General features: G+C 41.6%; 1 protein-coding gene across 9 annotated transcripts in view; it reads left to right on the forward strand.

Annotated features, from left to right (window-relative positions):
* The first annotated feature begins 3734 nt into the window (after positions 1-3734).
* MECOM (MDS1 and EVI1 complex locus) overlaps positions 3735-26169 on the forward strand; it is a 465287-nt gene continuing 442852 nt past the window's right edge. For 7 of the 9 annotated variants that reach the window (XM_005299229.4, XM_024102542.3, XM_065557809.1 and 4 more), the window contains exon 1: positions 3735-3995. In XM_005299229.4, coding sequence (XP_005299286.3) covers positions 3959-3995 — 37 coding nt within the window. In that variant the 5' untranslated portion in view covers positions 3735-3958. Of the gene's footprint in view, positions 3996-10426; positions 10498-11166; positions 11229-26169 lie in introns of all 9 variants that reach the window. The other 2 variants (XM_065557804.1, XM_065557810.1) reach the window with 2 other exon arrangements.

Raw genomic sequence — 26169 nt, forward strand, 5'->3', positions numbered from 1 at the left:
TGCAAGTAAACTCAATGTCTCTTGGGTCTGAATTTTACGTTTGAGAGTCTCCCTCCCTTTTTCTCCTGTGGACTGAGAATTCGGATTTAAACAACCAGACAAGCTATTAATTTACCCATGCTTCCCAGGGTCCTGAACCCAATTAATTTCTAATAATTACAGCCCAAGGGGGCTAGAGAGATCCCTCTGCCTCTTTCTAGCCTTGCCACTTCACGGCATTGAGGCCAGCATATAATAATAAAGTGTATATTTTGAAAGTGATCTGCAGAACAGTGAGTTATTGCAATGAATGAAAATTGTTTCCATTTTGGCTAATTGAGCCCATGGCTGAAAGCTGAGTTGTGAGACTAAATAAAGAGGACTGTTTCATTTCAACAAGCACTGAAAACCCCTGCATAGCTTTTTTGGTCACCCAGCAAGAGGTTTAATTTCTTAACAGCAAAGCCGAAATCAAGCGTTGGGTAAACAGTATTAATAATTGCATTACAATGATTAAATTAATCTTACGGGTAGCTAGGAGAATATAGGTTGAGACTGAACAACACGATGTAAAGTTCACTGCACAAAGACAATAGCACAGCAAATACCTCGATGAAGAATTCCAACTTGCCTCCAAATACACTGCGGGGCTTATTCAATTATAATGTGAGGAAGGGGAAATTTCCTGTTATATAGAATGCATTGAAACTTGAGGGTTGCTTTCCCCCACACCTCCAGCATGTATTAAAATAGATTTCACGCCCCCTTTTAAATATTTTTTTCGTGGCTCTGATTCTACTACTACTCCCCCCCACCACAATTCCAGTGTTCACTGGGCAGCAATTTTCCCAACTTGAAGGGAAGTGCGGGCTAGAAACGCTTAAAAACGTGACCAAGCGAAATTAAACGGATTTCTAGTGGGTCTAGCAGGGACTTCTTTAGGAGGGTAGCAAACTTTATGAAGGTTCTGTCCGCGACTGATAGAGAGATCAGACATCAGAAAATCTGTTTGATGCAACCGAAATGAAAATCGAGACGTTTGCTGGGTGTTCGGGAAAACAGAAAGACACCTGTTCGGGGTCTTGTGATCGCTTGGGACTTTAAACAGGTGAAACTGACAAGCTGGGGGAGAAAGCTGGTGCCTTCCAAGGTCAAGAGACCCAAGTGGGCTGCTTAGAAGAGTCTATATCTGCACAGATCCCTCTGTTTAAATATATTAAACTGTCGCTTTCCCCCTCTGTCGCAGAAAGGCGTACAAATACAGACGCTTGCTTTTCTTGTGCAGATGTGCTACAAGGGGCCAAGGGGTTGTTTAAATAACCGCAGTAGGTCTGTAAAGCAATCGAAAGTCTTGTGTTTTTGTTGTCTTGGTGGTGTTTTGGATCTCAGAGAAAAGCTAATGAAATATACTTCCCATCGGACAATTACTTCGAGGCTGCTGCTAAAAAAAGTTTGCAAAAGTTCTCAGACATTTTCGATTAGGGTTAGAAAGCTGGCATCGCCTGGGTTAGTTCATTCATCTTTATAAGAAACTCTTTTGAAGAACCCGACAGAAAACAATGTCTGATAGAGAAGGAAGGAGGTTCAGTGCCGGAAAAGTGGAGAGCCCCACTTCTAAAGTTTTCTTCTTTTCCAGAATTAATTTGTTCTCTCTCCCCATCCCGTCCCCCCACACCTCTGTTGTGCTGTTACTCCCAGCCTAATGCTTTCCACGGGCACCACTTAGTTGAGCGGATCAGTTCGTCCACTGCATATCACTTCATATCCTTTCACCAGGAAACCAAAATGCTTCCAATCATTACTAAAAGGAGGGCAGACGAGGAAAATAATTGCAGCACACACTGCCCCCTTGCTCCCCCCGCCCCTGCGGGTAGGTGGGTGCGTGGCTGTCTCTGCTGGCCAGCTGATAAGAAGTGTCCTAAAAGCCCAGCTTCCTAGTATGCAGTGCCTCATGGAAGGGCCAGGCTGCGGGGCACAGACCCAAGCCAGGGCGCGCACTGAAAAGGGATTCTTTGGATTGTCAGTGTGATGTTGCTTTTGAGTTTGTCTCGGTTACACACAGAATCGGGGGGCATGGAAAGAAACAGGTTGATTGCAGAGGGAGGAGGAAAGAAGAGGAGAAGTCGGGTCACTTTACAGCTACTTTTGCTGAAGTTCTGCGTTGGTGCAGCTTGGTTGCTAACCTAACCCTTCCAAGAAGGAGCACCTCTCTCCTCTACCCCACACTGGGCTCTGTAATACAGAGGGGTCGGGCTTTATTAGTACTCCCGCTAGATTGCTGAATTCCCCCCCCCTCCAAAAAAAGCAGCTGCATTTTTTTTATTATTCACATATTAAAAATAATTGTGAGGATCAAGAAGTTCGCTCTCCGGTGGGTTTTCAAATACTTGTGCCTCATTTGGAGAGGCGGGAGGGAAACATATGAGAAATTCCAAATTCCCTTTGCTATTCAGTAATTTAAATTTGTTTCGTGTGTGTGCATGTATCAAGTAGGTCTTTGGGGAACACGTTTACGTGGGATGGACAAAGGCTCATAGCGTTCGGAAATATGCTGCCATAATCTAAACAAAATTCAGTGGTTGCGTCTAAAACAAACACATCTTCATTAGGCTCACTGTGCTCCGCAGTGTTTATGTTCTGATGGCTATTGTAACCTTATGGCAGAGGTGGCTGTTTTCTGCTGTTTCGCCTTAGAATGGCCATGATTCTGACAGTGAACACGAGCAGGATTTTTGTTTAAAAAGAGCGAGTGATGCTTAAGATTTTATTAAAACCAAAACTTGAGCAGCATGTATGTACTGGCGCAGCACCGAGTCTGAAAGATTGTAATTTTCTTTTATGGTGTCTGGCAGGATTTGCAACAGATATTAATGGGAACATAAATAGCGCAGAGAAGGTATTGAACAAAACTGTTTAATGCAAGGAGGTTGTACCAGAGAAAAATCTATATGTAGTTTGGACTGATTCATACCTTGAACAGAGCCATCCCCTAAAGGAATTCCCAGTTTCAGCGGGTCCCCTTGTTGATTGGCAAACCCTGTAATTAAAACAGATTAAAACAATACGGATTATCATTTCTTTAAAGTGCTTTTCTTTTTATCCAGCTGGGGAAAACTAAACACAAGCTGAAGGTGGGAAAGGGAGTGTGTGTGTTTGGAAGAATATATAATGTATACATAAAATGTGCATACATAAAATGTGTAATTGAATTATATCCCTGTATCTGTTTATATCCACAGATCTATGATAATTGCGAGTGGGTCGGAATAAAGTATTGACATGTTGCAAAGATGACAGAGTATCATTAATATTACACAAAAAGCTGGAAAGAAAGTTTCATTTGTTCTATTCTAAAACTCTGAAACAGCAGGAGGAGAGAGATTTTTTTTCTGTTATAAATAATCTGCCTCACCCCCGCCTCTCGAGTCAATGAAAAGTGGCTCAGAATCCATTCCTTCTCCTGCAAATTGGGACAGGAAAAGCTCTAGAGTTTGTTAGCCCTGATGCTGGTTTATTAATTAATAATAATAATAATTGTTGGGAGTTGGGTGGAGTTGATGGGGGAATAAAGAAGAAGAAGAATTCGGGCATCTGGCTGTTTGCGACTGGTTGGCTCTGGCCAGGTTGTTTTTATTGGAGAGGAAGAGGTGTCCTCGCTCCCTTCCTCGGGCGGCCTCCTCCCCTCCACCGATTGCCAGCTGACAAGATCCTGAAATCGAAGTGATAGATCGCTCCAAACTTTTTTTGGCGGCGCTGAGATGTTGAAGAGTGGTGGTGGTGGTGGGGGGGAGCCGCCCGTGCGCATGTGCGAAGGTGTCCAAACTGACAATGCTGGAGAGATAGCGAGCCTGGATTGAGAGAAAGAGAGAGTGTGAGAGAGAGTGAGAGAGAGAGAGAGAGGGGGGAGAAAAAGGAGAAAAAGATCCGAGAGGAAACCCCCCCCCGCACCCCACCACAGCAGCGGCGCGGGACTGGCAGCATGAGATCCAAAGGGAGGGCAAGGAAACTGGCCACAAGTAGGTGCAATATCCCTTTCCATTGGCTTTTCCCCCGCTCTCTGCCATGTTGCATGGAATGTCTGATGGGCCGGGATCTGGGGCGCAACGCAACCTGCAGCACCCCTGCGCCGGAGTCCAGCCGGGGAGCGCATCCCCGAGCGCAGCGCAGCAGCCGGGAGAGCCGACGCGGGGTCAGGCTGGGGGTGCGGTGGGGGGGGAGGTAGATCGGAGGCGGGGGGGGGGGATTTCAGGCAGGCCCCCCAGCAGGCAGATCGCTGGGCTGCGGGGGGGGGGGTGCTCCTCTCGGAGGAGGGGGAGGCTGCGGGGTCGCTGATGAGGCGCTGCCCGGCCGCACGGGCTGGCTGCGGAGGCGCTGGGAGGCGGAGAAGGAGTTGAGGAAAAGTTCAGTGGCGAGCGCTGGAAGTTGAGCGGTGGCTGCCGCCGCCGGGGCTGCGAGGAGTAGCTGAGACCATAGTGGGCGCTGTCGGCTCTCTGCAAGCGCAGGAGGGGAGGGAGTCAGGCGGCAGGTCTCGCTCCGAGCTTCCACCGAGCAAAGCAGGAGAGTCCAGGCAGGTGGGGGTGGGAGGGGGGGAGACAAGGGGGAGCGGGAGCTCGCCCCCCTCCCTCTAGCTCTCCCAGGAGGGCTAGTGCTTTGCACAGGTAGCTAGCAGAGCTCTCCGAAGGGGGGCTGGTCAGGGACCTTCCAGCCTGGAGCTCTGACTCCCTGTTTTCTCGACAGTGAAGTGTGTGGTTGCAATCTGTGCGCCCAGGGAGGCAGCTCTGAGGCTCCCTCCCCTCTTGCATGGTGGTAATGAGAAGGCGCTGAAGTAAAATCTTAGCTTAATGGATCAGCTGGGAACTCTGCATTAATGGAGACCGCCCCCCGAAACTCTGAATTCATGGGGACCCTCCCGCCCCATTCCTATACACTCAGGAAACAGAAAGAAATAGTTGTGGAGGAAATTGTCCAGTTTATTTCCTGTGTGCAGCATTGCAGACGCTGTCACACGCAGCGCGTCCCGAGTGACAGTGGACCAGGCTTGTTGAGCAGATTTTGATGCATTTGATTTTAGTGTAAATTAAACTCATCCTGCGTGGGGCAAAGGCTCAAACGGTCTCGTGCCAGTGCTGTCTGAAGGTGCAAGGAAGCAGGGCTTTGGTGAGTCCTAGCTGCAAAACGAGGCCAAACGCTTTCGTTCTTCAGTGGCTTCCTGCAACTTTCCCCAATGTCTCCTTGGGATCGAGTGCTCTGGTCGAGTTAAAAACCAACCAAACAAAAAAATCCTGGCGCCTGCTTCAGACGAATAATACAGTCAGTCTCAGCACTAGCCCAGAGTGGTGGTGTTTTGCCGTGACTCCTCGTAAACGGAGTATATGTGTCGAGCTGGGGAGAGGGCAGAAGTGATTGGGCCATCAGCGCAGTTCAAACGCTAGCTCAGCTCTCAGCCCACTAGAGTCACACGATGAAGTTGATCTTAAATGTTGTAATTTCAGGCGCTTTTCTAGCAGCTTATTCAGTTCGGCTGCACTAGGTCTATATTGTGTTAGCTTGTGTCAGCAATCGACATAAATACTGCTCTACTTATATTTACAGGCACTCCATCTTCTCCTTTTTGACAGTGATAATGATCTTTTAATTGCAACAGTTGCAAAAAAAAGTAGCCTGCCTTCGTGTCTTATTTTAAATACAACGGATGTCTTTTATTTATGTGTGAGAGTAGGGATAGACTCTATGCAAGTTTCATTTGATATGTATCTCAATGGCAACTTTCATTTCCATCTGAAAATGTGCCGGAAAATGGTAGATGAAACGTTGCATACCATAATAAATAACTAATAATCGGTTTTTGTCTACTAGTGAAAAAATATGTGAGTGGAGAAAAGGGAAAGCAAAAGATCTTTGGATCTTTATCTACTTTTCTGTGAAACCTAACAACAACCTATAGTTGATTAGCTGATTTTAAACTGGATCCATCAGCACAATTTGAAAACAAATAAACTTCCAGGTCATCATCTCTGCTTTTAGGCTAATTGTGAAAGTCTTGTGTTACATTCGCTAGCACATAGGTATCAGAAATGTCCCCTAACGTTTCTGGGCTGCTGCTGCTTTGCAGTGCTTAGATTTGACCACTTTCAAACTTTCTTCTTTGGGTTGCATGTCTTGGCAGTCACAGCAGCGGCAGCAGCTTTCCCTAGACAGATGCGTTGCATTATATAATCCTTCGGTTACAATACGCTCATAAAGGAAATCGTATTAAAAAGTTGAGATTTTTGTATTTTGAACCCCCTTTCATTTCTCCTTCGAAGAGCGTGTGAGTTTCATGGCGTGGTGTATGCGCGCCTGTGTCGGTGGGGGGAAATTATTGGTGACCCCTGTAATTTAATCATTCAACAGGAAAAGTTTTCAGCTTTTGGTTTCATCCTGTGACCCCTTCTCTTCACTATTTAATTGCGGAGCTGTGAAAAAATAAGAAACATTTTGTGGCTGTAACTTACTTGGAAAAACACCCCACTCGGGATACAATTGGAATTCTCTTATTATTCCACTTTTGCCTCTCTCTGTGTGAAATAAACTAGAGATAACCCCCTCCCCCAAATTGTGATTAACACCAGTAGTTGGGAAAGTTCTGCCCATAATTAACCAAGGGAAATTAGATGCGTATATTTTCCCTCTATATATTGAAATAGCAATTTAGGGATTTTTGCTAACCTGAAACATCTTAGAAGAAACAAAAGCAGCCACGTTATGAATAGTTAGTGAATATTTTAAACCTCCAGCTGTAAAAATAAAGGAAAGGAAAAGAGGCAAGACATTTTTTTTCTTTTTGAAGGCATTTTCGAAATGAAGTCTGAATATAATATGCAAAAAGAAGGGTGTAAATTGCAAAGATCTCGAACAATGACAGTATCTGCACCGCTGCACCTTTTTAGAGTTATAGGATTGCACCTGCACGGCGACAGTAATTTATAGTGACCATCATTGGTGATATAAGCGGTGTCCCACTGTGGCTTTTTTTTTTTTAGTCCGACTGTAGCCCTGTCTGAAAATCAGTCCTGAACAGTGACACTTCACAGAACTCAACCCCGTGCACCGAACAAGTAGTACAGTCTAAACCAGTGGTAGCCATTAGCCACCCAGTAGCCTCATAAAGAGACAGAAGGTGATCAGATTAGGAGAACGCACGTGCATAAGGGGGCACTTGTTACTTTTACACTTTGTCACCGTTTTTTTTTAAAACAGGCAATTTAGTGCAGGTCCAGAGCTATCTAACCATCTGAGATAGTAAAATAACACTTTCCCGAGTTCCAGCAGGTTTTCCTGCGCCTGTAACTCGCCTTTCTACTACTTAAAAGCCTGGCACGTTTATTTGCCTGTTTAAGACTCTGTCCGGGAATTTGTTTTTGAAAAGGGAAATGTTTGCCAGTGTCCAGGCTTTCAGCCCTCTTTAGCAAGGCTGTTTATTTGCCATTACCTCTGGCTTAGTACTTCTTTATTGCACTTGGCACTTTGTGTAAATAGTCTCCTAAAACATTTCTGTATACTTCGTCAAAGAAACCCTCTAAGTTTAGAGGAAGGTTAATAACGCGTCGCTCAATTTTGAAATAGTCGGGTAGAGGAAAGAGACGGTTCATTAAGGAAAAGATGGAGGGAGGTACTCTCTTCATTTATTTTGACGGTAAAAAAAATCCCTCCACATCTATATCGCTATGCATTCTGCCAATTCATAGCTCAATGGATTTCTGGATATGTATATTTCACAGATGATACATGATCTCTTTAGCTTATGCACTACACACCCATCCACTCATCCACACCAACCATAACACATTTTGTATGGCTTGGAAACAAACGGGTTTCCTAGTCGTCTCCCCTCCTCCCCCCCAGCCCCATAAGTTGCGATTCATGTGGAGTAGTTGACAAGTGTCCCGTTTAGCCGAGAGATTTGCTGTGGCCTTCCAGAGAAGGAGAGAGGGGTTCTTCAACTCTCAGTCCTGCTTTTTAGGAAAGGAGGCCCGGGCAAAGGGAGGACCTGGACACGTACTACGAGCAGCGCTATTGTCTCTAGCATGCCTCTGGTCACTCCCCCACCCTCTTCAAATGTCTGGTGCACAGAAACTAAAAGACTCCCATCTCGAGCTAAGGCACACGAGGACTTGAATGTGTTCCTCCCCACTTCTAGACGAATAATCTCCCCAATAATTCCGCCCCCGCTGCAAAGCTAACCAAGCCAATCCCCCAAATCGGGAGGACGGAATACAACCACCATCACCCTCATTCCTATATCTAAACGTCTTGTCAAAACAACCTCTCTCCAGGAAGGTCTGGGAGATTAGATGCCGCTAAACAGGGCCGCTGAGTCCGGATTCTGGGCGTTTAGACATGGATGATGTGTAGACGCTGAATCTGAAGGGATCTGGGGTTGGGGTGAGCTGCAATGAATCTGGAGAGAGCTGGGTATAGCAGGACATAGGCACGGAATCTGCGTGGATCCCCTGGAATGTTCACACTGCAGTTTACAATGTGGCAAAGCATTGGCAGGGCGCGTCTAGTGGGGAAACCACTTTCACTGCCCGGAACTTTGGAGGTGCAGAGGTTACCATCTGTCTTTCACGTGACACTGATTTGGGATTCATGTGTGTGCATATCACTAGGTATATAATGTAATATACAAATAGTATGTAGTTTGTTCCCGGATGGCTCTTTCACAGCAAGGGGGGTAGGGAATAGGGGGCGAGACAATCGCATTATATGCCAAGCACATTTTCACAAGGCACTTGATTAACCCTTTTCAGGATGGAAAACGTGTGTGATTTTTTTTTCCAGGGCATCCAGAGACTCACAGGGGTCGATAGACTTCATTGAATTTGAAAACAATTTTCTGCTCCCCCCCCTAGATGCTGTTTCTAAAATTAGATCATCTTTCACGGCAACCCCCACCCCTTCTCCACCTCGTCTGCCTGCTGGCTGCTTCCACCAGTGAAATGTATGTAGTCTACAAGGGTTTCGAGAAAAAAAAAAAGGACCCAAACACAAAGAGAAAGGGCAATCGGAAAGCAGTGAGCATTTATTAATACAGATCTATTACATTGTACATGAAAAATGTAACCCCCGTTAATTAAGGCTGTTTACAAGGGGTACAAGAAACGTAAGAAATGTTTCTGCAAAGGGGAAGGAACTGTTTACAAAACTCTTTCAAAAGTGTGACATATTGCTGCAGTTCCAGCACTAAAAAGCTAAACACACTTATACGCCTTTGAAGTTCCCTGGCTAAGGCAACATTATTTGACTCCGCTTCAGATATTGCTTGTGGGTATAACTAATGACTTTTACCTATTTAGTTCAAGTGGGAGGGGCGAAAGTCCTGGATTCCTTGTCCATTGGATCTCTCTAGAGAGTCGAATCTGGCTCCCGGCCAGCTCTGTACAATGTCAACATTGAATATTTGAATTCCCAGACTCTATTTAACAAGTTTCTAAATAAATAAACTCATTGTGTGTCTGTGTTTAAAATTATTTCACCCCTTTCATAAAAGCTGCAGCATCTTATTACATCGGCCTCGCAGGCTGATTTTCCTTTTCTTTCTAAACAAACACAAACACAGGGGAACGCATTTTTTTTACAGCCATGGATCTCCCTTTCTTTCTCTCTGGCTAGTGCGAAGTGGAAGCGGGTGCGGGGTGGGGCTGGGCAGCCCAGAAGTAACACACACACCTTTTCGGACTGCTCTGTGTGCCGCGATATCTAATCATAACTAAAAACAAAGCTAGGTTCAGAAAGCCAGTTAAATATTAATCATTTCTAAAAGGAGGCCCATGTGTGTGCCATTGCTTTAGCAATGCCCTGTAGATACTCAATCATTTTGGCTGCTGTACCACATGCAGGCTCCAGGGACAGCTTTCATGGTTGTTGCCATAAATGGCTATTAGTGTTCATATTCACCTATTTATTTAAACTCGTGTGTATATGTGTCTCTGTTTATATGCGTGTGTGATATGATGGCTATATATTTATGCATGTATCTAGATATAATCTGTATCTATATGTAAACATATATGGATACATAGCAGATAGACATGGTTGAGTGTGTACATATGATGGCTGTAAATGTACCTAGGCATGTAGCTACAGAATAGCTATAGATGTTTGTGTGCACATATACATAATCACTGTCTGTCTACATGTATAGACTGTGTAAATGCAAAGACGGTGTGTCAACAATATAGGGAAAGTAGATATAGAGGTGTGTGCACCTATACATAATTACTATATGTATATGATATCTACATGCATAGGTTAGATATGAGGTGTGTATGTGTTTGAACACACTAATCTAGATCGTTTGGGGGGGGAGGTGGAGGGAGAGAAGGAACCTATTTAAAATATTTCCTGACCTCAGTTTGTAAGCAGACATGTCCTAACTGAGAAAATGTTCTTTGGCCCTCTTCAGGAGTGTAGTTCTCCAACAAAGCCATCAAAGTTGTTGAGCAGTGAAGTGGAATTTACTCTCTACTATGACAGGTACCTTATGCAAGAGAAAAAACTAAAAAAAGTATCATTGATCATTAAAATCCCCTGCAGTCACAATAGAGGGTAGATGAAGAGAGGGAATGGGGGAAGCAGATGGAGGTTTATAAAAACTCAGCTGCTAAGTATGTCTACACCACACACTTTAACTTAAATCAGTTTTTAAACATACTTAAACTCATGCAAAATCCTGGGTAGACTCTCTTATTTCAGATTATTTCCATTTATTTTAAATCTCTTCTTGACTGACCTAAACTAATCAAGATAAACCAGGTTTACATCAATTTAAGGGTGCTCACTGCACCCTTTTCACCCAGTTTAACAAAATCAATTTTACATGACATCTTTAGTTAAATGGGTGCAACTTTGCATGTAGGCAAGGCCTAAGGTTGGGATGATAAGTGCATTTTTAAAAACTAAGCTAAGAATACAGTGACTTTCACTTTTCTATTTAACAAAAGTAATAGTATTCATTAAGAAAAAGTGGGTTCAAGGGTCACTACTCTTTTCCATCCCCATTGTTATTTATTTGGCTCTTTTGCATCATTGCTGTTGTTTGTATCCCAGTAGCCCCTAGGGGCCCCATTGTGCTAGGCACCATGCATACCTATAATGAAAAGATGGTCCCTTCCCCAAATAGCTTACAGTCTGTGTTTATGGCAGGGGACAACAGGTGGATACTATAAACAGATGATGAATGAAGGAGGAGTTGCAGGAGGCACAAGGTAAAATGATACAATTATGATTAATACCATTATGATAAAAATGTTTTGTAGTGGCATTGCAATATTTTCCCCAGAATCTTATTTACTTTCATTTGATTACCACTACAATTATTATTTTTTAAAAAGCCACACCAGAGTGCATGGGTTAATGTGTCGGCACCATGGAAGGTGTGTGCATTAGTGAGGTGTTAATCAGGAGGCAGGTGCAAATACGTAAGGAGCACTGAGGATGAGAAAGGAGGATCAGTGTAGGGGACGAAGCAGTGTGAACAAAGAATGCTATTGCCCAAATACAGACACATGGCTGTTTGCCTGTTTATATTGCCATCTCTATTATCAAAATTAAAACACCTGATGGATTGAGATAAACCTGCCTGACTGTTCATGGACATTATACCCCTTCCCTTTGTTAGTATGTCAGTTCTTAGAAACCTCTTTGACATGTTTCCAGGACATAGGTATAGAGTCCACCCCTTCTCTCAGATATACATGCACAGCTCTCATTCAAGTAAATGGGAGTCACATACATGTGGCGGGAGAAAATTTAGCCTGCAGTGAATATTGTATTTAATGCCAAGTATTGAATATAATTAATGCAGACTAATAAGGACTGGCGAGTGCAATACAGTTATTTTCTTGTAGGGATTTAATACTCTGGTCTGTTTCACTGCAATATTATCTATCAAGCGAGGATATACACAGTTACATAAAAACAGTTCCTTAAGGGAATGTCAAAGTTTGATCTACCAAATAAAGGAAATTCAAAGTTAAGGCTGAAATGTACCACATGGCCTCCAAACCCCAGAAACTACAGGCAGCAAGAAAGTAGCTAAAGGTATGTTCTGTGTTTTGAAAACACCTAGTCCATTAAGTACTAAGGGCCCAATTCAGATCACAGATATACAATACAATGAAAAACCTGACTTGTTGATTGGAGTAGCTGACTTTGCAAGCCTTGTAATGATTTTGGAAGGTCTTGAAAATCTCATTTGGACACCATATGCAAAGTTAGGGCCCAGCAGTTTTGCTGGGGTGAGGATTACATGATCGAGCCCTCTATTTAAAAAAAAAACCTTTATTCGTTGCTAGAAAAGTGCATAATTAAAGTGCATAATGGAGCCTGTATCCACTAAAACGTGTTTGTTTTCTTTACAGAGGAGAACAAATTTAGTGCTTGAATTATTTTAGATGGGATAGCTCTAGTGTTTGAATTATTTGCTAAAGTTTTAGCCTAATGGAAACTCATTATTACTACAACCCAGCCTGAACTATAGCTCCATGATAAACCTCTGTATTCTAAGGCAAAGTCTTTCTAGAGCACAACTCCACTTTTTGATTGTAATACATTAGAAACCAGAAAAGCAAGACTTCTGCGAATAGGTTGTTTTTGGCAACTGTACCACCGATTATGTATACAATTTCAAAAAATATTAGTTCTGCCAGTTTAATTGTCAAGAGGGTTACAAAAATAGGAAAGCTTGGGGAATGTTGTAATATCATACTATTTTGTCTTTTAGATATCATTAGATATCCACTGTGCTGAGCATTTCACATCAAACAATCTAACAAAAACTTCCAGATGGTTTAAATTTAAAAATTAGCCATAAATATATTCTACATAATGCAATTTATCATGTATGTTTATTGTGTGCTGTGGGAAAATGCTTGGCTACAGACAGTTTTACTATATAACATGTACACTATTGTTGTTGTTTATATTGTGGTAGCATGTAAAGGCCCCTGTCAAATACGAGGCCCCTTTGTGTTATGCACTGTACATACCCACAAGAGGACATGATCCCAGCCCCCCCAAAAGCCACATAGGCAGTAAGATGTAATACAATATATAGGTAATACAGTGCATGCCATACAGCAAATTGATCATGGAATATAAACATCTGGCAATTGTGGAAGAAGTGAATATTAGATGATTTGTAGGATGTTTCAAAATAACATAAATCAGTAAAAGAAGGGATGGAATAAATGGTACTAGGTCTCCAATGGTTTATATTATGATTTTGTAATCTGGTTTATAAAATGGTTCATCCAAATCTAAAGTGTTTAGGGAAACAGTGTTAGCACCCTAGCTGCCAAAGCTATACTTCTTGCTAATATGGTTCCAGCATGAATGTAAATAAGGCCCAGTCCTGCCATTCATCTCACTGAGATCTTCACTGATTTCAATGGGAGATGCAGGGTACGGAGGGAGTGAAGGAATCAGAGGTGGAAGGAAATACTGGTAGAGGCACAACAGAAGTACGAGTCTTTTTGTTCCTTTATTGGATTCTCCAAATATGTGGGGCTGAATTCTGTCAGAACCATACAAGTTTGAGTCCTTCCTTAGCTTCAGTGGGATTCTTAATGAGAATAAAGATTTGTAAGATCAGAGCTGTTCTGATTTAGAGCTTGATCCAACTCTTATTGAAGTCAACTGCATTCAGGTCAATGGGTATTGTAAATCTGGAGTGCCTCAATTTAAATCAATGAGTGACTACAGATTGACACCACTGTCACTGTGAGAAGAATCTGACCTAGTGTAAAATGTAATTGGATTTAGGTAAAGTTGATCTGGAATTAGGCATTTGGGCTTTCTAGTGCCATCTGAGCACTGATTATTGCTCATAAAGAAAAACTGTGCTTCAGAGAAGGCACAGTTCAGGAATCACTAAATACCATGTATGACTGCATTACCATGCTCAGAAGATATATTTGCCATGGTGCAGTGTTTCTAGTTATCACATATCAGAAAATGGACAACAGCCATCTAACTCCTGCACCTTCCATTAAGCTATATTTGTTGTTATCCCTCCAGTGCCTCTTGGGGAGGCATTAGTGCAGGCTAGGAGAGGAAATGCTGAATCTATACTCACACGCATCCATAGGTAGGGAGAACTAATGTAGAGGATGGAAAGCAGTTGTAGTTGGAATGGCAGCTTCAGAGACCTTCACTGCAGCCTATCAACCTGTTTGCATTTTGGGCGGGTATGCTTAATGACGTAGGAAAGGAAGGGTAGTCCAGTGGTTAGTGCATGAGCCTGGACTGGCGTCCAATTCCCTGCCCTGTCAAAGACTTCCTGTCTGACCTTGGGTAAGTCACTTAGTCTCTCTCTGCCTGAGTTCCCCATCTGTAAAATGGGGATGATGATGATAATAATATCTCACTCTTATATAACCCTTTTCACCTGTAGATCTCATAGCACTTTACAAAGGAGGTCAGTGCCATAATCTCCTTTTTATAGAAGGGGAAACTGAGGCCCAGGGAGGGGAAGTGACTTGCCCAAGATCACCCAGCTCATGGGAGTGTTGTGCAGGATAAACATTCAAAAAATTGTGAGGCACTCAGATGCTACAATAATGGGGGCCATATGAGTACCTGGATAGAGGTAGGTTTCTCTTTCTTGCACAAAGCCTATATGCAGGGAACTGTGAATTTTACCCTTCAAAGAAGCTACTTTGCTCATGTCTGAATACTAGCCTGGCAAAGTCAGTGGTAAAAGATTTTGTATCTTGGAAGAAGAATTGTCTTAATGCATGTTATGGGCCTGATCTCAAATTCATTGAAATCATAGAAATAGAAATTTCTATTGACTTCAATGGGCTTTGGATCAGGCCCTACAGCAGTAGTAATCCACTTCCTTTGTTCTTTAGAAATATTTTTTATTAGCATCTTTTTATTCTATAGTGAGACCTAAATTCTGAGAAATACCTGGGTTTACATCAATGTAAGTGAGAGCAGAATTTGGCCCTGTAATCTGGCCTCATTTGAGAGCTATTTTAGTATAACGTGCACAAACCCTCATCAATGAAATATGAACATCCCTGAAGAGGGGGCCATGTAAAACATATACAAACATTTTTGTTTTTTGGTTTACCTCATCACTTAACTGCCCCCCTGTTTGACAGTATTGGCTGTCTCTGCTCAGTAGCGGCTCAGGACTGGGAATAACAGGGTGCTGGAGATCAACATTGAGGTACACTGGCAGAGTGTTGTAGGGAATCTTGCACAATGCCAGCTCCCATTATGCCTGGCTGATTTTAATCAATGCTATCAGTCTCTTGCTTTCACAAGCTCTGCAATCATCTAAATAAACCAGTTAGCTGGTGCTGAAGGTACCTGGCACATCCAGTAAACACCTCCTGTGCTGCTGAATGTTCACAGTACTTCCTAGCATTTCATGATTTACAGTTTAATTCAGCAGAATAAAGAGAAGCTGGGATGAGAATCAGAGATGAGGATTAACCCATAGAAAAGAATCACCCAAAATGTATCTATAATATGTCTGGCTTTGGGCACTTGTAGTGCTTTTATTTTTAAAAAATCATTTTAAATTTTAATTGTATTTTTAAATGATTAACTTTTCCCACTTGAAGTCTCTTTGCAGTTTCACCTTGATGTGGTCACTTTTTAACCACAGTTCTCTTAATTGCACCTTTTTGAGGAATTATGCAATCACTTTTGTGTGTTTTAATCTTTCCCCATTCTCTTTGTAGCCAGGTGTTAACGGACAAAAGGAAATAAATTACTTGAAAGAAGATTGAAGTTGTGTTTTTCGAGCTATTGATGTATTTTTGGATATAAGGACCAGCATGGGATGTCAGACTAGGCATACACAATGGAGAAGAGGATATATAGTTCTAGCCGTACAAGCACTGCTTTATATTACCGATAACCTTCTTGTACTGGGTTACTATAATATATTATAATAATGTTGATTTATTATTTCTTAGTGAACAATTGTAAAAAAATGTAGCATTAATAGAATGGACTAATAGTTAAGGACCAGATTTTGCAACCCTTACTCACAAGGAAAAATACATGAGTAGTTAATGGATTATTCACATGAGTAAGTACTACTCAACAACCTGCAGAAGAAGGTGCTACCTGAAATCAGTGAGGGCACTGTATCTTACCCAAAGTGATTGAGGATCTGCTCCCCAAGCAAAACCAGGTCTGCCATGTCAGGAAGGGCTGGGGGAAGTTTCATGCCTCATGAATAAAAAGTTTCAAGCCCCCTTAATAAAGTATTAATTAATACTAGTGAGTAGATCCAAAGTGAAAGAGCAAGGTAAAATTGTCTGACTTAGTGAGTCAGGGGGCACTACATGAATACAACAACCACACGAGAGGCCTAGGATAACCCAGATTAGGTCCCTGGTGCACCCCAACTGGTGATAGTACCAAACCCCTTGTTCAAGGATCAGGTATAAACTGAAACCAGGAGATTTATTTCCAGTTGGACAGTTTTTGACATTTATTTATTATTATTTGAATTAGAGCAGCGACTACAGAATCCAGAGCCCTTTGTGCTCAGCTTGTTATAAACTTACACAGCTCATGCACCGATTAGAATGTAAGAAAAATGCACTTTAGCCCCATCTCCAGGGCCCCACATGTGCAATTGCAGCAGCAGCAGCATCAAGTCCTGAGGCGAGATGGTCACTTTTAGGCTAATCCCCTGGGATGGGGGTGTTTGGTGTTGTGCTTCCTGCTTGCTGGCAATGTCAGATTCAGCCATGTTGGCCATCTCCCCTTACCAGCAGCCAGCCCCACTCACGCCATCTTCAGATGTCTGTGTTATTTTTGACTGGGGCCACCATAGGTAACCCAAACCACTTTAAGCCTTGTGTATCCTTGCAGCATCACCTTTTCTCTTTCAAAGATAAAATTTTTTTCACTGGGACTTGCAGGAGAAGAAGCGGGAAATGCATCCAGATAACCTGGTGTTATAAAATCCACAGGTTGTGGTTCCATCTGTCTGTTTGCTGCAAGGGAGGTTGAAGCAGTGTAGCGGGGAAGTGCCAGCAACCGAAGAATCCCTCAAGTCTACCAGGCCTATTAAAGTTCTTTTAAGTCAGTGCCAATAAAAAGGGTGCAGGTGACCTCTGAGTGAGGCTCCATAAACTCAGCTTTATGTTGGGATATTTTGGAGCCAAACCCTCACAGTTTTCATATAGAGAAATACCCCATGGAGCATAACATAGAGTGAATGAAATATACTAAGGAACAAGAAGACGGATATTATGACTTTCCAGGGAGCTAGCTGTAAAATTGGCTTTATGTAGAATTTTGCTTAATTTTGATCTCAATTTTGTTAGCAGAGCAATGTTTTTAGATATAATTTCCTGTTCACAAAATAGATATTTGAAAATGGATGAGATAAAGCTTTCTGCAAAATATAGAGAGTTTTGAAGGAAAGGCAGGATGCGGTGTGCATTCAAATAATTTGCACCCCCCATAAAATGTTTGATTTTGGATCAGCCCGCAAGGCAGGCCTGTCCAGTACTACATAGATCTGCTGTTGGAGCCTCTCCATTGAACTCAGTGTTGTGGGATTGCCTCGTTGGCTTTTAAATAACTTGCACTAGATTTGGTGATAAATCACAAAATTTTCCAAAGTGGCTTCATTTTTTGGATGCCTAATTTGAATCACCTTACAGAGACCTGATTTTCACAGAGTGGTTGCTGAGCACTTTCTGAAATAGCCCTCAAAAATGGAGACTGTCAAAATCACTAGTCACTTTTTGAAAATCTTTGCCAAACTGTGTGTGTATCTATATTAATGTATAAAACGATTTTTTGCACAAGATTGATTTCACATTTGTTGCTCATTTGATTAGTTTATTTTACACTGACCTGGTACAGGTTTGAGGCCATCTTGTTCAAGCATTTTACAAAGCTATACTCACTATCACTTTTCCTGGGGAAAGTCATTTATAGAAGAGTTAAAGGTGGCTGAGTATTGAAGTGCACATCTATGGTGTATGAGACAACTACAAAAATGTTGATCAGATTTCAAGAGTTACTAGTTAACAGTGCTCTGCCCTCAAGATCACTGACCAGCCAGTGAGAGTTGATATGGTGATGTCCGATTTCTGTCCTTAGTTGAGTGTCCCTCAACTGTCTGTTGTGAGAGAAGATTTGATGTTGATTGTTTGAATTTAGCTCTTACTAAGAACAAACAACACCCTTCCCTCAAATTTTAATTTGGCTAAGGCCTCAAATATTTTTATTCCAGATATTCCTGGGTATTTAGATATCCTGGATGAATCTCATTGCAGTTTAGTAGATAGAGTAGATCAAGGTAGAGCAGATTGATTCACAGTGTCCAAGTCATTACCCGAAAATGCCTAGTTGAGGTAGAATAGAATTTTATCTCATCAATGCTGAACACTACTTACATAGCATGAAGGAGAAAAGGAACCACTAAGAAATACATGAAAAAGAGTGAGAAGCAGAAACTAGACAAAGTCTTCTTAAACGGACACTATCATCAACTTGACAATCATGTTTCCTTCTGAAAATGTTGCACCTTGCAGTCACAGTATAACCGCTACAATACTGGAACAGAAAGAAATTAGAAAAATATTTTTATTTCACTCTTTTTTTTCAGTTGGTTTGTCTTGTGCATTTGACAGCATTTTGAATTTCACTGTTTTGGAGGTGGGGTTCTCCAGGCTCTGTAAGAGGGTGTTTAGCAGCAAAAGTAGCAGCAGAAATGAAACTGGAGGTGACCAGGGAGTAGGCAGATTATGCATATATATATATATATAGAGAGAGAGAGAGAGAGAGAGAGGTGTGAAGAGCAGGTATGATGGTATTGCTGTCAGGTCTGCTTAAGCATAAAGAGGCAAGCAGAAAAACCTCTGTGGAAATTTTCTAAAAGAAGAATTTTAAAGAAATTCAGGACACACTATGTAAAAGATGCGTGGTCTGAGGACTGGATATTTTGAAATTAGTATCCATTTCAATGTGCTCTAGACTTTTTCTCTTTCACTTTCCACTGTGTCCCCTCCCTACACACTCTAAATTAGGAACACATGCAGTGCTTGGCAGACTGACTAGCGCACCTATCTTTATCCTGCCCTCTCTGGTTAGTCTCATCCTTTGACAGGCTGAAAATGTATTTAAGCTAGAGTGGCTAAATGCAACTAAATATGCATCACACCAATGCTCTGTACCCTTTGCTGGCTTCCAATTTGCATCTGGTGCCAATTCAAGGCACTGGGCTCACTCTTTAAACCCTTTAATGGTTTGGGTCTGAGGTACATCAGAAAGTGCCTTCCTATTCATGACTCACAGAGACAGCTATGCACCTAGAGCTCCAGAATGAAGCTTGCCAGGCTGGAGATAACACAATCTTGTTTAAGGCTCCTACCTGTGGAATGACAAATCAGAAGAGATAAGTCTAAGCCCTGGCTGATGTCTAACTGTCAGAGCATGTTAGAAGACTCATCTTTTTGCAACAGCATTCCCACTCCACCCAGCCCCCCTTCCCCAGCTGAAGACAAGGAATTACAACAGCAATGAAACAGAGCGAGGAAAGGAAAAAGGAGAAAAAAGGAATAAGAAGTAAAGCTGTTGATATAGAAGAATCTACTGTGGACAAACCTAGGCAAATCTTGATCACTGTAACTGATACTACAGTAATGGGTGCCCTAGAAATACCTTGGATGGATAGATAGTGTAAACTAGAAAGATATGTCTAATTTAGGAAATAGTCTAGATTCATCTTTATACAGGTGAGGTAATTCATACTAGTTGCAATAAGACAGATCTGTCTGTTAAAATACACCAGTAATACTGAAGATGCATTCTGTGCACATGCAGGATACTGGGAAACTCAGACAAAAAAAGTATTTTTTGTTGTAGGTGGTTTCAGCCATCCTCTCACTTCCGTGTGCATGTGCATGTGCGTGTGCTTCTCTTAACCCCTTCATTGAAAACTATCCTTCCACTGAATGACAAATGAGTTTATATGGACAATCCTTTTCCATTCACTTGAGGCAAAGTCCAAACCATTCATATAATCTATAGCCCTCAGATTCTGCATAGACAAACCCTACACCTGATTCTTCTCTCACAGTACTCTGAATAAGGAGTAAGTGCACTGAAGTCAATGGAACTGGCCTGGCAGCTGTTTTCATTGCTGATTCTAGTCTTGGAATGACCAAGGTGTTGCTTTCTTTTAGGAACCTAGAAACATCGAAAGTGCTAGATTGACTCAGAGTCAATGAGCTCAATCTATTTAATTTAACAAAGAGAAGATTAAGGGGTGATTTGATTACAGTCTATGAGTATCTACATGGGGAACAAATATTTAATAATGGGCTCTTCAGTCTAGCAGAGAAGGTATCCATTGATTGGAAGTTGAAGCTAGGCAAATTTAAATGGGAAATAAGGCATACATTTTAAACTGCGAGTAATTAACCACTCGAACCATTTATGAAGGGTTGTGGTGGATTCTCCATCACTGATAATTTTAAAATCAAGTTTGGATGTTTTTCTAAAGGGTGTGCTCTAGGAATTATTTTGGGGAAGTTCCATTGCCTGTGTGAGACAAGAGGTCAGACTAGATCAGGGTTTCTCAAACAGGAGTTGCCACTTGTGTAGGGAAAGCCCCTGGCGGGCCAGGCCGGTTTGTTTACCTGCCCTGTCCGCAGGTTCGGCCGATCGCAGCTCCCACTGGCTGCGGATTGCTGCTTCAGGCCAATGGGAGATGCTGGAAGCGGTGCGGGCCGAGGGACTTACTGGCCGCCGCTTCCAGCAGCCCACATTGGCCCGGAGCAGCGATCCGCAGCCAGTCGGAGCCGCGATCGGCCAGATCTGCAGACAGAGCAGGTAAACAAACCGGCCCGGCCCACCAGGGGCTTTCCCTACGCAAGTGGGACCGCTGTTTGAGAAACCCTGGACTAGATGATCACAATGGTCCCTACTAGCCTTGGAATCCATGAATCAATGAGCCATGGTCCAGCTGCTCCAGTATGCTGTCTCTGACATTGTTTAGCCTCAGATGTTTCCAAGGCAGATGCAAGAAACTCCACAGTTCATAGATGTGCGATAATTTGACTCAAGTGAAGGCTCATCCTCATCCATAATAGTTAGAGACTGGCTTAATCCTTGAAACATGATGTTTTATCTCCCTTCGGGGTGTTCTCAGAGGGCATCGTATTTCATGAGATGTACTGGACTTTAAAGCTTGGGAGAAAGATGAAATAACCCTTAATACTTTACTTATAAGAACGTCTTTCCATGGAACTGTACAGATATATGTATATTATATCTATTCTGATCATGATGTGAGCAACAATGAAAGTTCCTACCTGACATTCTTCCTTCTCTAATCATCTGTAAAATCCGAGGACAGCTTTTAAGATAGGTTTCCTACCAATACAACTGCAATAGTCTTGCTTTTACTTTCAAAAATCTTCTTTTAAAAATTTGTTCACCAAGATGGGCAGATATGGTGAAGCAGAAGGTTCATTCTGGTGCTGTATCATTGCTGAATTCCTGAGTGGCTTGTTCAAAGGAGGAAAAGATGTTGAACTAAGTTAGCAACAAGATTCTAGTGTGTGAAAGAGAGCACCACATCTGCTTTTACCATCGTATGTTGGCTAACCAGGATTGTGTATTCTTTGTGTTGTCCCAGAAACCTTTCAAGCATACAGAATACAGAGTGCCAATGACTTGGAGCATCCTGTTTCAGCTGATTTCTTCCTGCAGTTGGATCTGGATTTTTTCTGGTTTTCAGAGAATGGTCGGTGTGTTCACATACCTTATACAGCAGATGGTCAGAGGTATGGTAGGGGTTGCTTTATGACAAGACATACAAAAATGAGGATTCCTAAGTATGGAACAGAGGAAACGAGGACAAAAAAGAGATTGCAGTGGTGTTCCTCCATCTACTCTGAACAGAATCTACACATACTGGGCCAGATCCTCAGCTAGTGTAAATCAAGGTAGCTACATTGAAGTCAAGGAACTATGCCTGTTTACACCTGCTGAGAACCTGGCCCAGTACATTTAGTCCAAATTTAACCCCTTCCTGGAGTTTGGGTTTATTGGTAATTAAAATAAGAAACAAACAAAAAATTAACATAGCCGAAGCTTTCTCACTACTCTTGGTTTTTCCTGCGGAGAGTTCTCTGTCTCAGAGATCCTTCTGCCCAAACAAGCACCCTTACTTCCCTTTGTATTCCAGAGTCACACCTGCCACAATCTGTCACCAGCTCCCTGCAGGGCTCTAGCACCTACTAACAGGGCAGGTCAACAGAAGGAGCCTGTTATTTTAGTGTTGAAGTGGCTGGACATCTAATCCATCCATTTCACCAGGGTATCTAAGCACCAATATCTAACAAATATTCCTTTCACTGGGGCTTGTATCGCAGATGAGGCAAATGCTCTGATCTTTTGTGGAGAAAGATTTTTTTTTTTTAAACATATCAGAGTTTTGACTCTTTTGGTCTGGTGGCGCCAGTGGCTGTTTAGGGAGAGTAACAATGTCTGAAAATAATAGAAGCAGGACTTTTTCTACATACTTCTGAGGTGATATTGTTCACCCCTTGAATTACTGCTTCTTGGTGTCTTGCTGCCTGCCACAGAATCCCCCACCTGCAGCAAACACACTTCAAGAAGCAGACCTATCACTTGCCCCATCTCCCTTCACTTTTCTGCGGCAGGACTGATTGACAGAGCTCTTACCCTCATTTTCTTTTCCTGACCTTTTGATTCTGTCAGATTCTCTACACCTCACTGCAAATGGACAATAGATGTATTGATTTAAATTTGGCTGTCATTTAGACTGATACAGGACAACGGCAAGGGCCAAAGCACTCTCCTAGAACATCAGCAGGTCACTTAGTTCTTAATTTTGGTGCTTCCCCAGTTTGACTAGTAATGGAAAAGGAAGGAGACTAGACCCTGGGTGATGTTCAATAGCGTGGCTGTCTGTCTGACGCTAGCAGCCAGGGCTGGCATTATGCTGTGCTTTGGGACATGTTGTTTTGATGGATGGTTTTCCATTGCTGGTGGACAGACCACCACTAGCAGCAGCATTGATGGAGTATGACCTTCTAACTCTGCTTTGGTTAATGAACCAGAAAAATGTGCAAAACCTGTTAGAGTGGGGCTTGTAAGAACAGCAGCGGGCAGCTTCTTTCTGATAAAACCATCAAAATTATATGGATTAACTTTGAGTCTTGAGCTTTGTCACAGCCTAGTGGTCAATGAGAGCACCAGAGACCAGAGGCTAATGAAAGGGACTTTGTAGGGAGGTAAAAGATTTCACTGAGGTGGAATACACCAGGAATAAATCTGCACTAAAATGAAATGGCTTTGCAACTTCTTACTGTGCTAGCTGCAGTATCTTTATTGAAAGAGATTTTCCTTTACCCGTCTAGTTTCTCCCAGTTTAAGGGGAGGCAGCAGCCACAGGCCTCTGGTTAGCCGTGATACTATATAATTAATAACTACATTAACAGTAGAATTTCATTTATCCTATAGAGCAGGGATGTAGAATTTATATACTAAATGGTGTTAAGGATACATTGGGGCCTTTTCAATGTAAATGAGACTCATCAGGGGACATAACCCAATTTTGGATAAAGGGTTTAGATAAAACAATTTCCAGATAAGTTTCTTTTGGGTGAAACACATGAGTCTGCGGAGGGCCTTGATGTAGAATGTGTATCTGAGAAAAGGGGGCCTGTTTGGAAAGCTGCTGTGCTTTGGTAATCCTGAATAGAGGGTTAATTGCCAGGTAGTAGAATTTACAGCAGCCTTGTGGCTGCTCTAAACTGCACCAATGGCTAAAATGTCCCCAGGCTAGTTCCAGGATTAGGGTTTGGGTTCACGTATAAGTGTACAAAGGTGACATCAAATGCTATTTGCATTATGCTCTGTTTAGTTGCTGCTGAGCACAGTTTACCTGCAGCTATGGATTGAGCCAGATGTCCAGTTGCTGTATATGCAAAATATGTTAAAACGTGCTCCTTAACCTCTGTGTTGTCATTTGAAATTTAAATGGTAAATTATGCGTTTATCTAATACTCTTGTAAGGTAAATTAATTCCTGCACTCTCTACTGGTTCACAAATGACACTTGTTTGTAAGTGCTTTAAGTTAACAGTTATTAGAAGGCACCCATTATTTTTCTCTAGGTTAATATTACATAAGGTGAACGCTAGCCAAAAGCAATAGTGAAGTGATTTTAAAAAGAAATCCTAATTCTGGGAAAGAAATGTTGTGGAGCTGTAGTTTAGTTGTGCTGGGAGCTCAATTTAATCTAAAGATTTAAAAATATTATCTTTCAGTTTTATATAAATGGGGACATTGGTCTCTAATGTCTTGACGTTGCACTGATGCATATCCAAATCTCTTAAAAGCCAGTGGCAGTTTGGGGTATAATAGAATGTGGGTTTTGGTGTTAAAATTGCAGATCGACCTGCACTCTAGAACTCAGAAGTGTTTGACAGCTGGATTTTGATCTGGATTCATATGTTGTCATTTGAGCCCATCTCTACTGAAAATGTAGGGCCTGGTTCTGATCTCACTACATTGTCGTAAATCAGTAGAATGGCTGCAATCTAGCAAAGCCCGTAAGCGTGCTCTTAACTTGACTTTAATGGTACTACTTGCCTGTTTATAGTTAAGTGTGTGCTTAAGGGCTTTGCTGGACTGAAATCTAAATCCACTGAAGTCAATAGAGTTAGAACAGTATAATACAGGTGTAAATCAGATCCGAAGGTGACCCAAAATGTTTGTTTTTACCTGGAAAACCGCAATGCACACCTTGTACTTAGTGCTTTCCGAACTGCATATAATATAGCATAACAAATTCCTTAAGAGTGGGATTTTTTAAAGTATAATGCACTTTGTGTTGTTATTCCTTTACATTTAACGCATTCTTTATGGTAATCTGTCTGTTAAATACAGTAAAAATAAATATCCTTTGACTTTCCTGCTGTATTACTCGTATTTCACAAAATGTTTTTTATGCCAAGTGTCTGTTTATATATATATATTTATAAACGTTGTTTCTTTATTGTTACTGGCAAGAAACAAGAAGAATGATGATACAGTTAAAAGCTTGTTTTATCCCTCTTTTAAAGCATTTCAAAAGAGTTTACCTGACTTGGCCACATTAATTTAACTGATTTTCAGTTTTGCACCTACCAATATTACCAGTTAGAAAACATAATAATTTTTATGTAGCTGTAATTTTGACTATAGTTACATGCACTTTCAAAAATACAAAACATATAAATGGCTTTTGACTCACCCACTACACGTCATTTTTGTTTTGTGTTTTAAACCTACTTTCAGTGGAATCTGCAGCTGCATAAAGCTGTCAGTGAATCATTTCATGAGAATACATTAGCATAGTTTAAAAGGCTATGTATCACTTTTTTGACTGTTGCAACTCATTACAAGGAGAATGTAAAAGGGTTAATTGATTGGACCCTTTAAAAGGTGATATGGGTGCAGACTAGCATCAGCAATTTTAAAAATACATTTAACACAAACAAATACTACATCAAGATAATAGTATTTTTTTTCTGTGTGGACCAATAATAGTCAAGCAAATAATAATACAATACGAATAAAAATCTGAACTTGATCTTGCAAACTTTTACCTCTGTGAGTAGGTTCTTTGAACTACTGGGGTATTTATAGTAATAAATTATCCACTCAGAAGTAAGTTTCTGCAGGTTGGGCCATAGGTGATTAAAACAGTGGTGTTCTATTTGTAGAACCTTATACAGGAGTCTTACTAAATAGTGATTTGGTGGTCTAGGTTAAATCCTTTTTAGTTATGGAAATCAACTCATGCATTTAGCATCACTAATTTTTTCTGCTTGGGGTAACCAGATATGAGACTAGACAGAGACTAGAGCTGATAGAAAAATGGGAACATTTTCTCATGAAAAATTTTACAAAATAATCATCCTTTTTTTTGGTGTTGAAATTTCAACTTTTTATGGTTGAAATTCAGACAATTTTAAACAGCTCTAATGGAGACTTTCCATGTTAACTCTATGTGCCTGTCTGTCTCTGTCTGCAGACCAAATTTCAGCTCAGTTGTAAACTGGTGGTATGGAAGTACAGTAGCAATGGCAAGCTCTTCACTAAAGCTGGCTTATGAATACTTAATAAGAGCATCAGC

The sequence above is a fragment of the Chrysemys picta genome, chromosome 9 (genome assembly GCF_011386835.1).
Source record: "Chrysemys picta bellii isolate R12L10 chromosome 9, ASM1138683v2, whole genome shotgun sequence".
Classification (NCBI taxonomy): Eukaryota; Metazoa; Chordata; order Testudines; family Emydidae; genus Chrysemys; species Chrysemys picta.